The 15,630-nt window shown below is 38.8% G+C and overlaps 1 protein-coding gene and 1 non-coding gene across 2 annotated transcripts; one reads left to right on the top strand and one right to left on the bottom strand.

The window, feature by feature from the left end:
* The first annotated feature begins 743 nt into the window (after positions 1 to 743).
* Positions 744 to 14,143, top strand: rab15 (RAB15, member RAS oncogene family). Its single transcript, XM_034135641.1, has 7 exons — positions 744 to 1,023; positions 7,856 to 7,916; positions 8,996 to 9,056; positions 10,177 to 10,254; positions 10,822 to 10,911; positions 12,014 to 12,079; positions 12,372 to 14,143. Exons 1-7 carry the CDS (start codon positions 900 to 902, stop codon positions 12,531 to 12,533), a joined length of 642 nt encoding a protein of 213 aa, XP_033991532.1. The 5' UTR covers positions 744 to 899; the 3' UTR covers positions 12,534 to 14,143.
* Positions 12,219 to 12,291, bottom strand: trnat-ugu. Its single transcript has one exon. It is a non-coding gene; the product is annotated as a tRNA-Thr (tRNA).
* Positions 14,144 to 15,630: the final 1,487 nt, after the last annotated feature.

The following is a 15,630-nucleotide window of genomic DNA, read 5'->3' on the forward strand; positions in this document are numbered from 1 at the left end:
AGGGTATAGTATTATTTCAGGTAGGATAGCCACTATTTTAAATAATGTTTTAAGGCCTTAAATACTAATTGTATACATGACAAATGTTCTTTATAATGCATTTGACTAAATACAGCGTGTGTGTGTGTGTGTGTGTGTGTGTGTGTGTGTGTGTGTGTGTGTGTGTGTGTGTGTCCGTGTGTGTGTGTGTGTGTGTGTGTGTGTACCATTCTTGGTACTTTATACTTCTGCTCCACTACAATTATGTGATGGCTCAGTTACTTTGACGTTTCAGATTAATGATCCAAAATATGATAATGATTAAATATGATAATTGATGATATATGATATATTTTGATGATATATGAATAGAATAGGATTAAAGATTAAACGTAATTGATCCATTGGTGGAATTTCTAAGCTACATTATTTAAAGTGAGTACTTTCACATGTTGTACTTAAAGTAGGCTACATTTATGCTAATACTTTTTACATTTTACTAATAATTTTTGTTTCAGGCATTCAGTAATTCCACATGTGAAAATAGTTATTAACATTATCATGACAATCTTGAAGTCATAAAAAACATCAATCGAATATCCCTTCTTTGTACTAAATAAACCAACATGTTCTCAAACACTAAAGGCTTTTATGTTGAAATGCACCACCGGAAATCCTCTTTTTGATGGGGTCTTACTTGACACTGGTCCACCGCACCCACTGGAGCTAGAGGCTGCCTGTGAAGCTGGAGCATCCTCGTCACATACCGACCCAGCGTCAGAGAACACAAAGAAGCGAGGAGCCAGAGCCTCATGTTGAGTTTTTGAGCAGACATGGGATGCAGGTGGGGAGGGATCGGTCATCCATCGCTGACTTAGCTGACTGGGGTTTCTTTTTAATTCAACATTACATCCAACACTATGGCTAAGCAGTACGATGTGCTCTTCCGACTCCTGCTCCTCGGAGACTCTGGGGTTGGGAAAACATGTTTGTTATGCAGATTCACGGACAACGAATTTCACCCGTCTCACATCTCGACCATCGGTAAGACTCTGCACTAACTCCATGACTTATTTCTGGATCCTTATTCACCACATGTGTTAATTAACAATCCCATTCATTTGCATGGTTTTATAACGTTTTCTGTTGATGTTATTGGCGCATCAACCTCCCTTTGTAGCCATTGCAATTATCATTGAAACCCCACAACTAAGATGTGATAAGGAATGTAAAAAGGAATTGTTCACATTTAACTAGAACAGCACATTACGTGAAATAAACAGAGTGTTATCTATAAAACCAGCTTAATTGCATTAAGTGGGGAAGCCCTCAGGGGGAATATCTAACACTTGGCAGCCATGCAGATGAGTTTACACCAACTATCATCATCTGGCACTGATAGTGTAAGCAAGTGCCATGCCACATTTGGTTAAATAAAGGTCCTCGGTGTGGTTTTGTTAAAGAGATTTTTGAGGAGACCTTGACCTAGTTTCAATTATTTCATGCTCAATAATTATGGAATAAATATGATGTTGTGATTGAAGTTTATTTTCATATTCCCATATATCCATGCAGTAAACAATGGCAATTTAAAGGCATCGGTTTGAGATCTGGTAAACTATTGTTGGCCTTTTTTTACTATTTTCTCAAATTACATTGACCAACATTTTCAATTAACAAAGGAAACACGTCCAGTTCCTTGCTCTTTTAATTCAGAGTACATAGAGCAAACTAACACTTTATCTGCCCACCCTTAATCATGGATTTGCCACATGCAACCATCCTGTTTTTCACAGTTACAGGAAGGCGGGCTGTGCAGTATATCTACCTCCATAGTTAGGATTCAGTGAAGGGGATGATATGCGCATTACCATTCTGACTTTGAGGTGTTGGAAATAAGGATGTACAGTAAGCAGTGTTTTTCTTTCCTTTCCAAGCGGTGGTTGTGTCACTTATCTCTTCTTCTTCTCCTGTGGCAACAAAGCTGCTGTTTCTGTGCTGTGTGCAGTAATTGGCCGTGATGTGGAGAAGACGAAACGCAGACAGGCTCGAGGCAAAGTCAGGAAACGTTCCTCCATGGTCGTGATGGATAGATGACTTTTTGTTGGAGAGATATGCTGTAACATGTTGTCATAATAAGGTCAAGAAGATAAATCATGACGCTGACAGATGGGTCCAGGAAACATAACAGAAAAGACAACAATAACACAATCCCACCATTAATTGTTCATGTTAACATCATTTGGAAGCTTTAATGTTGAATTCAAAGTCTTCATGCTTTTTGAGTGCTCAGTGGACAAAACACTTCACAGCCACAGCACGATGCTCAAACTCAAGTTTTATGTTCATCACGCTGCACTTTAAAGGCTTTTATTGTGCCCAATGCTCCAACCTGCAGCTCATAAGGCTTACTTACACTGCAGTATGCTATTTTAAGTCAAGCACCTATAGCGCTCTACAGGACACTTCCGCCCCTTGGAGTCGAGCTCATATAACTCCAAGCCCTTCTAATGTCTCTAACAAGAAAGGTCCAGCCTGTCTGCATGTAGTGAACCTTTTTGTGCTTTTGTTACCGAGTGTTCACAACCACAGCTGGATGCTTATAAATCCGTCTCTTGTGTCGGTGCCGGCGGTGGATTCTAGATATTTGTATTGGACTGAGGGCAGCGGACTGTGTCTGTAAGCCGTCCTGGGAGGTCTTTTCACAGCCATGCGATAATTCAAACTCCTCTTCAGACTAAACAAGCCTAACAAAATCTAAAGAGACAGAGAGATCAAGAGTGACCACCGCCTGTGCTCTCCTGAGGAGAATCAATACATAATTTCCCAACCTTCATGGGGACAGAGGGATATAAATTCTCTCCAATGTCCCCCTCATGGGAAGCTCAATAATTCATCCGTTTCCGACACAGTCCACTCGCTCAGGTTTTTCTCTTAATTATCTCAAAATCCCGCACCCCATAGAGAGTTGTAATCAAAGCAGGTTTTTCCGTAAACATCAGAGGATGAAAAGCTGATGGGAGTCTTATTTAGCATCTCCTGCAGATTAGCATATAAATAATAAACCCCAAAAATTCATACACTCAGCCAGCAGTGGGATGATAACTAGACGCAGATTCACTATATTATGGACAATCAAACATTACTTCTATGTGATTGATGAATATCTTATTCCAAAACCATGGCCCTTCACTCTTCTTTCAACACTTTGTACAGGATTTTGAACTCTGGATGAAGGGTTCGCTCCCTTTCAGCCACAGGAACATTATTTCAGTTCATCCCAAAGGTGTTGGAAGGTGTTGAGTTAAAGGCTCTGCAGGCCCTTCAAGGTCTTCACCAAACTCAGGAAACCTTTTCTTTAAGATCCTTGTGATGTACATGAATGCATTTTCATGTTGTCTTTTGGCATTCGATGACAGATCAATGGGAACACTTTACATTAGTTAACAGTCTTAACAAGTTACGGTATAGTTTAACCTTGCAGACTTCTACATTCTTTCTGTAATCCTCTTAAAATCTGAAGGATGTTCTGGGCTTGTGTTCAGACTATCAAAACATTTCCCACACAAGATGAAGAGTAGAAACTGCAGAGATCTTCATTCAAATCCACCGTCGCTGAGTCACAAAGGCATTTTGAATATTCATTGGGCACTAACCAAAAAAAGCACACCTGGCTTAAAAAAGGACTTCTTCCCTGGTTACAGCTCAGTAAAACTTAACTAATCAAACTTTTACTCCCTAACCCTTCAGTGTCAGAAAATCTAACTAGTCCAGAATCATTGGCAGCAGGAATTCTGATCTTACCTGACGGATAATACACCCTCACTCAGAACACATTCTCTGGCAAAGAGCAGCTGTAGAGATGATTTATTAATGCTATTCAGTCACACTGCTGGGTTTAATCTTCCTCTCCGTTACCTCTCCCCTCGCCCTCGGAGATCCTGGCTGTCACAAAACCCATAAAGTTCGAGCCCGGCCCTGCCCTATATCACAGCTCTATCAGCAGCTGTCTTCATGCTGGTGGTCTCAGTGGTGCTATGGTCACGGCCTGGTCAAACACTCAGCCCACCTGGCTGCTTGGCGAGTCTCAAGGGCCGTGCGTCGGTTCACAGCCTCCATGGAGCTCATAAAGTGTAAGCAGGGAAATCAGTGGTGCTGTCATAGCATTGATTTCCTCCTGGCTTTCTAGGAACTTAAAAAAGTGTCCTATATCTCTGAAAGTTATAGTTGTAGCCCGACCAAATCTGGACATTTTAGTTGAACATCAAGTTGACAACTTGCGGTCTGAAAAGTGAAGCCAATGTAGGAGTGCCCTAAACCTGTATTCTTTCTGATGGCCAGGAAGCTGCAAACATAAGTCTATAGAAGTCTATCAGAAAATGACCCCACTCCTCACATGATTTATTACTCTGTTAGCATTTTCCTAAAGAGTTTATGGTTAAGGCTATCAGTCACTTAAAGTCTTACTTAAAAGAGCAAGTTTTCGTGCTGCCATTTATGTTGAAATAGAGGATAAAGATATGCTTTAGGGCGTGGCTACTGTGTGATTGACATGTGGCTCTCACACTGTTTCCTAGTTTTGGGTGCTCTCTGTGTTTTCCATGAACAACTTTAACCCTTTAACAGTGTGTTTTCATGTTCAGTGTTCAGTTATACTTGGCTCGATCCTCCCTCTAATTATGATGCCAAAAAACAAGATGGCAACGACTAAAAAACAAATGCAGAGGTTTTATACCGTCGTCTCAAAACCAATGGGACATCACATTCAGTACACCCATTTATTTTACAAAGCCTATTCTCTGGAGCCACGACACACTTTACACACCTTAACATATGCAGTAGCACTCCTCAAGATCTCTTGTTATATTATATTATGTCAGACATATATATCTTTGGCGTTTTCTGTACTGGTAGTCATGGATTTGGAATTGTCTTACTGATGGTCTACTCTTCTGTGTTCATTTGGTTTCACCCTTTTGAAAGAGTCATTTCCATTTCCATCCAATACAGGAGGTTAATACAACGCTTAATTGTTCAGTCAAGATTGATAAAAAGGTCATGATTGAAAACCTGTCCTGCTGTGCTCTAAAGAAAGCAGCTGTTGACGGTTGTTGGCTGTCCTCGGCTTGTGATGATAGTCATGGATCTCAGACTTATTCCCCAGTGAAATTGTGTCAGAGGCAGAGCATCCATCCGTCCATCCATTAGTGAGCCTGTCGTCATTACCTACAGCACACTGACACGTGTCACCGCCTAATCCGTCTTGCGTAGTCGAACACAGTCATCCTGCTAATTTGTCAAATCAATTTTGGGTGTGTACCCATTAGTTTTTACATGGCTTTCACACTGCTGATTGTTAAAGGCTGCCATGTTAAATTAACTGCTGTCAGTCCTTGCTCTTTGTGCTTGTCTCCATTGTCACGGTTCCTTACTCTAAGAAGAGAAGAGGGAACCTTTCTGAAAGCCATAACAGCTGAATTATTCTTAAAAATTGACAAATTACAGGGCAGGGGTGTCAAATTCATTGTTTCTTATACTTCGATTTTCCCTGACCCTCTCAAATATTTTCACGTTTTCTTTGCTTCGTATCATATTTAACTGAATATCTTTGGATTGTGCATACAAGGCATTTAAAGACATCACCTTGGAATTGACATGTTCACAATACATATTAACGTAGACACTGTGTTCCCTTGCAGACCTGTCTGACTTATTCCTGATACAGGCACCATATTAATGAAGGTTGCTATTGAATGGCTGCAGAGCACACACCTGTAATCTCTCTAAACACAGTAGCAATTAAGACTTTCTACACATCCTCTCATGCAGGTTGAGAAATTGTGCAGCAAGTGTTCTGCTGTTGTGATGGAAGCACCCAGAACAATTTAAATAATTAACTTGTAATAGACAGAGTTAGACCTTCACGACAGCCCTTGGGTAATTATTTTTGTTTGCATTTTTTTAGTTAAGAGAGCACCTGGTTCTACAAAACAGGCCCATTTTCCTCGGCTTTTATAGAACAATGTATTCAGATTGGCGACTACACAATATATTTGTTTATCAACAGGACGCAGACAGTGGGGACTGAAATACCTTTTGTTTTTGTAAATATTTCTCAAAATGTAAGAGAGGCTTACTGCTGAGTTGTATTTATTCATCATATGACTTGGCTTTGGAGACATCTTGATTTATTTTCAGGTTTCCAGAGTGGGTCACCCTTGTTGTAGACAGAATTTTACTGTACAGCTGGAATATCCATTAGTCCATGTCTGTACTTTATATTGAAATCAGTCCTGTTTGCACTGATCACTCCAGACTAGTCTTTTGTACAGTGCTAATACAGCTGGACAATAACGCAAGAAGAAAGCCTCTTTTTCACCATCTCCTCTCTCCTCTGCAGCCTCAGGCAAGGCAGACCACTGATTGTTATGCTGACCTTTTAGTGTGAATGCTCTCTAGTCAAAGCCATAGACCGCCTGACGACTTAAATGAGGCCTCATGCTGTCAAGTCAGTGAGCTCCGTGGAGTCTTCGCTTTACTCCAGCTTGTTTTTATAAAAAAAAAGCACAGTGACTAACATCAGCCCCGCTCTGTCAGCAGTTTCTTTATGTCAGTCTCTTAAAAGACAAACCCTGCAGAAACGCAGCTGTAAAAAGTTAAAACCACAAACTGCAGTTTCTTCCAGTTATCTCAATCGATTGGACTCTCTTCCTCGGAGCGTGATTATGTCAGTTTAATTGGGATGAACTGTTAATTGATTTCTCGGGGATTAGTGTGGTCTTGAAGCCTGTGGTTTTGCTCATTATCGATTTAGTCTGAGGAGACAGTCATGGACACAAGAGACAAGATATAAAGACTTTAATAGAGGCAGAGTTAATGGTTGAACGTACTTATTGAAATGGAAAAAAAACGGACTAAAATGACTTTCATGACCTGGAAACACACGGTGAAAGGGTTACATTTGTATGCAGAAAATACTCCTCCGAAAGACCTCCAGACAAGTCGGTGATATCTATGCTGCTGGTATATATTTGTCAATGTTGTTAAACTCTTTATCACTTCAGTTAACTTCACGTTGAAAATCTAATCGCATGTTGGTACAGCTCAAACAACTCTCTCCTTTTCTTAGCAAATCTCGCTAATTCAACATTGTTTACACTCCTTTTAGCTTTGCTAACGCTAGCTACCGTAGCTAAGTTTATCAAATATATACATAAAAAGGTACATTTATATTTTGTTAAAATACTCTTTTGGTCTTTTCCCCACCCTGATAACATATAACAATAGGGAAACCAACAATATATACTGTAGATTTACTTCACGTAGTAAAAGCGTAATAAGCAGAACACATTAAATATCAGCAACCTCTCTCTGTTCACTGCAAAAGTGGTTGAGTCTTGCCTGTTATTTTCTGCCTATAAACAATATCACACTCAGCCGTCTGAAATAGAACAGAGATCAGTGAGGTGTGAGCGAGCCCCTCCCCATCTCAGCTTCTCTCATCTCTTCTTCTGTGGTGTTATGCAGCGCTACGCTATCGTTTTTTGTTGTCGTTGCCCTTTTCCCTTATTTCCTCTTGTGTGATCAATGCAAAAGACTGAACTAAACGAGGACAGAATCACCCGATCATTAGTCCTATCCTCTAACAGGCAGATTATACAGAGGTGATTGGGTCTCAATGCATTAATGCTCTCTGTGATGTTACTGCAGCAGATACCAGTGAACCTCTACCTGTTCAAAAAAACACACCCGGATAATTGATTTCAGTTATTGAGTGGAAAGTGTAAACGCCTTGGTCTAAGCACAGCACATCAAATACATGTAGAGCCCCTCTGTGGATGGCATATTTACTACCTGTGTGTTTTCTCTCCTACAGGAGTCGACTTCAAAATGAAGACTCTAGAAATAGATGGTATCAAAGTACGGATACAGATATGGTAAGATATTGGATGGAAGGTATTGTGCAGGATATTAAACATTTGTTAAAGGATATTACACAACAGTAGTTTTGATAAAGGCAATAGATACCATTACTAACAGTGAGGTCATGCCTTTTGTATTTTGTATTTTTTACTTGTTTTGAAACCCAGAGGATTTTTAAGTCACTCCAGTAGTTTTAGACTTAATACGTTAACATGTCACCAAGTCTAGGACATTTAAATAATAATGCTTTCATGCAGGAGACTGGAGTCTGTGTCCCTTCATAAAAAAACCTTTAATTTAGGCTAGCTTTTAAAAACTAGAACCATGATATTTTTGTCTCAACTTAATTATAATGTAGTTGTGACGAGAAGAAATGCAAGTTTTACCGTGTTTACCGTCTCAGTTTAGCCTGTAAGCGTTTGGTAATCAGAACTAAACCACATAGTACAGATGAGGGGGATAGGAATGTCTTTTTTTGCAGGTATTCAGTCGTGAACCGACAGAAATGTCACTTGATTTAAGATTTGAAATACCTCAATATCCCCAAAAGACCTCTGAATTACTTGAGAGCTCCATTTCATGAAAGCAAATATGTCCCATTTGATTGGTTCAATCACTATTTAGATTTGTTTTGTCTTTGAGACATTGGGAGATACGTGTGTCTTATATAGTAGGTATTGTTATTTTATTATTGTATAAATCCCATACTATAATGCTATTGAAGGGTCTGGCTGATTAGCAGCAGAAACTGTACTCTATGAAGCTCAGAGCTTCTCATAGGATTTTGGAGTCTCATTAATTTAGAAAAACAGGGCAGTACTGTTTTCCTATCAAACGTGTCCTAGAATTCTGAGATAATGATGTTGGAAATTCAGAAAGAAATAGGTCAAATATATTTTAAATCCATCATGAAAAAGAATATTAAGGAGATGCAGTACATGCCTAAGACTGCTCATTGAAAGGAACATCTTAATAATTAAACATTTTAGGTGTCTGGTGTACTGGCTACTGCCCAGAGTCATGTTGTCATATTATAATCTCATATATATATATTTTGTATGTTTATGTTTATTTATACTTGTTGTCTTTCCAGGGACACTGCAGGCCAAGAGAGATACCAGACCATCACTAAGCAGTACTACAGACGAGCCCAGGTAGTTGACCTTTAGCACTCCTCCATCACTCTGCTGCTGAAAGTTGAATACATATAATCACTACAGCCACGGTAACATAACACATTAAATCACAATTATCTCTGAAATTGAATTTGTTACAGCAATTTGTCTGGAATAATTCATGCGCAACACTTTGGAAAACCATTAAGTTGATTTTAAAGGTCACCTATTATGCAAAATCCACTTGTTCATGTCTTTTCTACATCAACATGTGTCCCCTCTGTGTAACGAGATTCTGAAAGTTTCAGGAACAAAGATTCTCTCTCTTTTTGTCCTGATCCATTTATATAAAAACCTGTCTGAAAATGAGCTGATCAGATTTTGGCCACTTTATGATGTCATACAAATGTTTTGGCTTGTGTAACCATTAGCCAATCAGCAACCAAGGTAACCCCCCCCCCACCTTATCACCTGAGTCTCCTCCTAGAGCACCATTGTGTTCTTTGTAACCAAATATCTCTCAGAGGGGCGTGGGGAGGGGCTCCTTATTTTCATCTGAAGTAACAGACAGAGAATCAGCACTTTTGAAACAGAGCTGAAACAGAGGGGATTATGGGATGCTGCAATGATCTCTTTGGTGTTTAGAGGCCAAACACTTCAGAGACATGTTTGTATATATCTGAGAACTATAATATATTGATGAAAAACAGTGTAATAGGGGACCTTTAAAAGGACATCTATTGGTTTAAAGTTTTTAACGCTTTAAACCATCCACATTGTGAAAGTATTGTATATCCCAGCGTTGGCATTGTAAGTGACGAAGATGTTTGCCAAACACAACCACCAACACTCTGACATTGTTGTGTATGAACTATGCCTTTGCTGAAATTGAATTGTCCGTTTACCAGAAACGACCTTATAAATGTTGTTCTGTTCCTGTTTAGTGCGATAAAGTAATTCAGCAGATTTTCATTCAGCCGGTGGCTAACAATGTAAAATAAATGGTTGGTCGAGGCTGCCAACTTCCTAAGTGGTGGTCTGGATTTTTTTTACAGGAATCGTGGTATTGTTTGCAGATGTATTGATTTAGAAATGCTGCTTTTAACTCGATAGTACACTGGTTCTCATCTGTTTTGTTTTTTTAAACATCTCTCTTCAGGGAATCTTCCTGGTGTATGATATCACGAGTGAGCGATCCTTCCAGCACATCATGAAGTGGGCCAGTGATGTGGATGAGGTGAGTCACAGAGATTGGGGATTTTTTTTTTTTCCTGCATTATCGAAAAGAGCAAAACTGACACGAATACTCACTGTGAAAAGGCCTCAGGTTGACAAATAACAGATGTCTGACGTGGTGGGATAAAAAACAACCTGACGGATATGGCTGTGCTGTTTTTATCGTACCCCATCTTCATTTTCAAATACCATTTGAAAGTGTAGTCATACATATTGGATGGAGAACATTTTATCATCTTGCTTTGTCCCATTTTTCTATTGACTTTGAGTCTTCACAAAGCAATCTCATCGTCTGGCCTGCTTCTCCCTGACATTTCCCAGATGATTTTATTTGATTAATTTAGTCATGATGGACCTAATTTCCTCTTTGGGTCTGACTGAATATATACACTCTATTTATTTTGGCACGTTCCCATTTACTTTTAATCTAGGTCTCATTTCCTGAGCGCTGTGTTTTCTCTTCTCTGTTGACATTTGAAATCTCTCTTCCTATCTCTGTTACCCTTATATCATGCTTGTCTTTATATATCCCTGGTTTTCTTTATGTTCACACGACAAACCCCTGCAGTACGCCCCGGAGAAGATCCGGAAGATCCTTGTAGGGAACAAATCAGACGAGGTGGACAAGAGGCAGGTGGCCACAGAGCAGGGTATCAAGGTGGGTCAAACACTGGCTCTGTGTTGTCACTATTTCAGCAAAAATAATGTTCTAAAACACGTCATAATAATGCTGATTTTCTCCACCAAAAGGGTGTAACCATTAGGCTCAGTGTGTTCTGTAAGAAATGAAGGTAAGAAAATGTTTTCAAATGTGGATGAAAAGGTTGATACCACTTGCACATCTGCATTTCAGACAGGGCTGGAGAAAGTTAGCTTAGCATAAACAGAAAGACACAGCTTCTCTAGCTTTGTCTATAATTACCTCTGAAGTTTACTCGTTTTCCAAAGTGTATCTTGTTTTTTTATCCTGCTTAAATGTGCAGTTAAAACAACAGTATTTGATAATATTGCTAAGTAGCCTTACTGTAGCTAAGCTAAACTAAAAGCTTGTGAAAGTCACAGCTGTTTATACAACAAGTTACTCTGTCAACCCCTGTTTTAAGTCTTTATGCTAAGCTAGGGTAATTGCCTCCCTGGTCTCTCTGTGTGAGTGGTCTCGATCTGGACTTGGCAGGAAACTCAATAAGCCTTTTTCCCAAAATGTTGGGCAGCTGTGGCTCAGTGGTTAGAGTGCTGGACTTCAAATCAGAGGATAGCAAGTTCGAGTCCCACTGCAGTCAGCATGTCGTTGTGTCCCTGAGACACTTCACCCCAAATTGCTCCTGCAGGGATTGTCCACAGTACTGAATGTATGTAAGTCGCTTTGGATAAAAGCGTCTAACAAGTAACATGTAATGTAATGTTGGACTTACTAGAAGTTCCTACCCCGGGCTTTGCGAAAAGCTAATTAATAAATGTTTAGTTCTCAACGTTTATAATCCTTTTCTGGTGTCAATACTTGCATAGACACTTTGGGCTTAGTTTCTGTCAGGCATTTGTGTCAGCTCTAAAGCCCCCAAAGCATTAAGCCGACCTCAGACAAAGACTCACTAATGCTTCACTACTGTCGCCTCACATTACAACACACATTTTCCATTCAAGGTGGACCTGTTTGAAAGTAAATAATGAGTCAGTTTTCTCTTGCTTCTAATTCAAAAAGACCAAAGCATAACATTTCTCTTTCAGGAAAGTAAAATGTGTCACTGTTGTTTATGTTGCAGCTGGCCAACGCTTATGGAATGGACTTCTTTGAGACAAGTGCCTTCACCAACCATAATATAACAGAGGTGAGTTTAAATAAGATATATAGCCATGTACAGGTTTCCAACAATGTTTAAACAATGAATGCAGTCATGATTATATAATGGCAGGAAATTACATGGTTACATGCACGCATTGAGTACGGTTAATTAAATTAAATTATTCAGGCCCCAGTGAGAATTGAACTCACGACCCCTGGTTTACAAGACCAGTGCTCTAACCACTGAGCTATGGGGCCTTGATGAAGTAGAAACGAAACTATAATCTACTTATAACTACTTATCTATCTTTATCATGGTGTTTCTATTTCCCTACAAGACTTTCACAAGATTGGCTGAACAGGTTCTAGCTGCCAACAAAAAGGACCTGGATCTTCTCCGGATGTCGGGTAATGAGGAGATTAATCTGGCTGCTCTGGAGGAAGAAGAAGGACTCTATGAACGCGCAACAAGCGACGAGAGCAAAGGCTGCTGGTGTTAAAGGAACTGTTTGATTTAGAAACTCTTGTTATTAATATTATATTAGACACTTTACACACCCTGGGCAAAGTGTGTCTGCTTTGGTGGTTAGTTGAAACAAAAAGGAACATCAAGCTGCGACTTTGAAACCTGCTAAACCAGAAACGCTAACGCACAATCTCAGAGCAGTTTCAAGGACAAAGGTGGAAACATTTTGCCACACAGTGCCACAGTCAAAGAGACAGAATTATTATGTCTAAACAAAAGCAATTCCTGCTCAGATTAGTGTGTTTTAGATGTAACTAAATGCAAATCCATGTCCACTACAAATTCTACAATTGATAACGCTAAACACAAACCTCCAGGAGTGCTGGAAATAAAGATTCTTTTTATACAGACTTTGTACAGTACCCTGATATAGAGGATGTTGAATGACTTTGTGAATTACCCGCCACTGACTTGAAACTTTTCACAGTGTTGAATTTCTCATTATTTTCCAAGCGCTGTCTCAGATATTGATCATAGAGCTGGGTGCCTTGGAAATCAACAAATTGATTGATCAAATTTTGCCTTCATCCTCCCCTTTAGTGTGTGGGTATTAGCACTCCTGCACAAATAGCCTTTCTACCTTTTAATGCATTAGATGTAGTGTAAGAGTTTGACCACAAGAGGGGGCTACATGCATTGCGAAAACAGCACTGGAGAGGTGTTCAGTGATAATCTATTTTCCTGTATTACTTATCTGTTTGTTTTTGGATTATTTGCATTCGCAATGACTACCTTTAATGCGATGAAAGGATTTAAAATATATGCAGCAATTTTTTTTCATGCAAATACTGGCTACAGAGGAGGTTTTGCAACTTGTAATATTATCCATGTAGGACCATGATAATTTTAAGTCACAGTATAAGTCATTAACTGAGGAAACATTGTAGCAAAATGCGATATATTTTTCATTTTATAGTTTTTATTTATAGGAGAAAAAAAATACACTATAGTACGAATAGTTTGATAACTTCCTTTTGCATTGTACATACCGACATACATTTATCGTACATTGGTAGAATCATGAAAATGCGCTATTCACTTAATGTATTCCCATTATAGGGCTGTATAAAGAAGTATATAAAAAGTGATATTCTAGGTGGTCTGAATTATTCCCTCTGTGAAGATAACTCTGTCCTTTCTCACTGTTTTGTAAAGAGTCCAATGTAGAAGCCATTTCTTTTTCCTTTCCCCTCAGACTTAAAAAGGGACAAGTGAGAGTTTTGCATGCAATCTACTCTTCTCTCCTTTCTTTTATTGCAACTTCAATGAAGTTAATAATTATCTGACCGTGATACAAGGAGAGCATTTTGACCAGAGTTGCCTGTTTGAGACTTAAACAGAATGACCATCGTCCGACTAACTTCGGCTACTTTCTTTTGCAACCTAGTAATACTAAATGCTACTTTAAAGTGGACCTATCATGCTATATTTGAATAATATAGTGTAGGACCATACCTATATAAGGCATATTTATTTATACTTTTTCAAAATACCAAACAGATCATGCATTTTAGCCATGCCTCATTTCGCTCAATTTGACAATTTATAGCTCTGTTTTTGCAAGGGTTGATTCTGTGAGCAACAGCACCATCTACAGGCCTGGCATATGTACTACAGCGTCTCCAGCGCTTTCGAACGGCAATGCCGTGGTTGTCTCCTCCTGATTGGTGGAGTTGGCCCAATAGCCGTAGCGCCACCGTCCTGACGTCAGGACAGTGTTCAAATCTGGATCAGTTTTTATCAGATCCGTTGCAGCCCCTTTTTTAGAGATTTGGGTATGGAGGAAAATAGAGAGGGTTGTGTTTTCTGACACTTGGTGAGTTCCCTGGAACACCGGGGACACAGATTCATGTATAAAAGATGTACAAAAGTGCATTTTGCATGATAGGTCCCCTTTAAAAAAAAAAAAAAAAAAAAAAAAAGAAAAAGGTTGTTAATCTGTGTGAAATGGCAGTATGTTGTACTGGATGATGTTCTGGAGTAAGCTCTAGATTCAAATGTTTCTGTGTTGTTTTTAAGAACTATTTTTGTTTTGTTATTTTAGACCTCTTTAACATGTATTTGTGGAAATATATTACATGCAACATGTAAAATGCAACATGTTATTCTTGGAGAAAAGATGTCAGATGTTTATGAGTAAAAAACTTGCAGATATACAGTATGACTCATCACCAGCGTGTCTTATTGAATAAATTGCAACAGGGTAATCTCTGGAAATGAGATGGAGATAGCGAATATAATGCATCCATGTGTTTGAGTAATGAGCACTGGATGTCCCTTGAGAATATCATACAATATAACTACAAAAACGTGCTTATCCTCCACATCCATAGATCAACATCAAACTTCCTATAGCTACGTGTTTGAACACCACGTATACTGAGCATGAGAGAGTACAGCATGTATTTGACGGCACATTGATCCGTGCTCGTGAATGCATTAGGTAACATTATACAGAATACAGATATGCAGCAGATGCAATCGGGAAGGAAACAAATCAGTAAATGTATAATCTGGTATTCTTCTATATTGGTACATTACGGTAGGACTTACTGAATGCATTCACATTAACTGAATACTTTTAATTCATGTGTTTATCCTCTAAAAGGGGGACGAGAAGTGATGAGTGACAACATGTCGCAATTGGTTCAGTTTAATAAATGTATGGAATGGTAATGGAAAAAGACATAAATTAAAGACTGGTGAAATGGCTGGAATACATATCTGGTTAATGTATCAGAATATTTTTTTAAATACTGATATATTTTGGTATGGGAATATAATATTGACAAATAGTGACATGATCTTGTAGGTAAGCTAATCTTACATCAAAATAATATATGTTATGATAAAGTTAATGGAGAAAAACTATAGAAAAATGTAATTGAAAAAACCTTTTGCAAATCAAATCACCAGATAAGATTCACAAGTTTGCTAACAGGTAGTTACAACTGTGATAACACAAAACACTTCATTTTTGTTGTTTATCACAACAAAAAAATAATAATAAAGACTGTTCTAATGACAAAGAGGTTTTAGTCATTTATAAACGTTCATGTTGCTTTTTAATT

The sequence above is a fragment of the Trematomus bernacchii genome, unplaced genomic scaffold (assembly GCF_902827165.1).
Source record: "Trematomus bernacchii unplaced genomic scaffold, fTreBer1.1, whole genome shotgun sequence".
Taxonomy (NCBI): domain Eukaryota; kingdom Metazoa; phylum Chordata; class Actinopteri; order Perciformes; family Nototheniidae; genus Trematomus; species Trematomus bernacchii.

Coding starts and splice junctions, on each gene's coding strand:
- rab15 (XM_034135641.1), top strand. CDS start 900: ATGGCTAAGCAGTACGATGTGCTCTTCCGACTCCTGCTCCTCGGAGAC. Junction 1,024..7,855: donor GTCTCACATCTCGACCATCG/GTAAGACTCTGC, acceptor TCTCTCCTACAG/GAGTCGACTTCAAAATGAAG. Junction 12,080..12,371: donor CCAACCATAATATAACAGAG/GTGAGTTTAAAT, acceptor TTTCCCTACAAG/ACTTTCACAAGATTGGCTGA.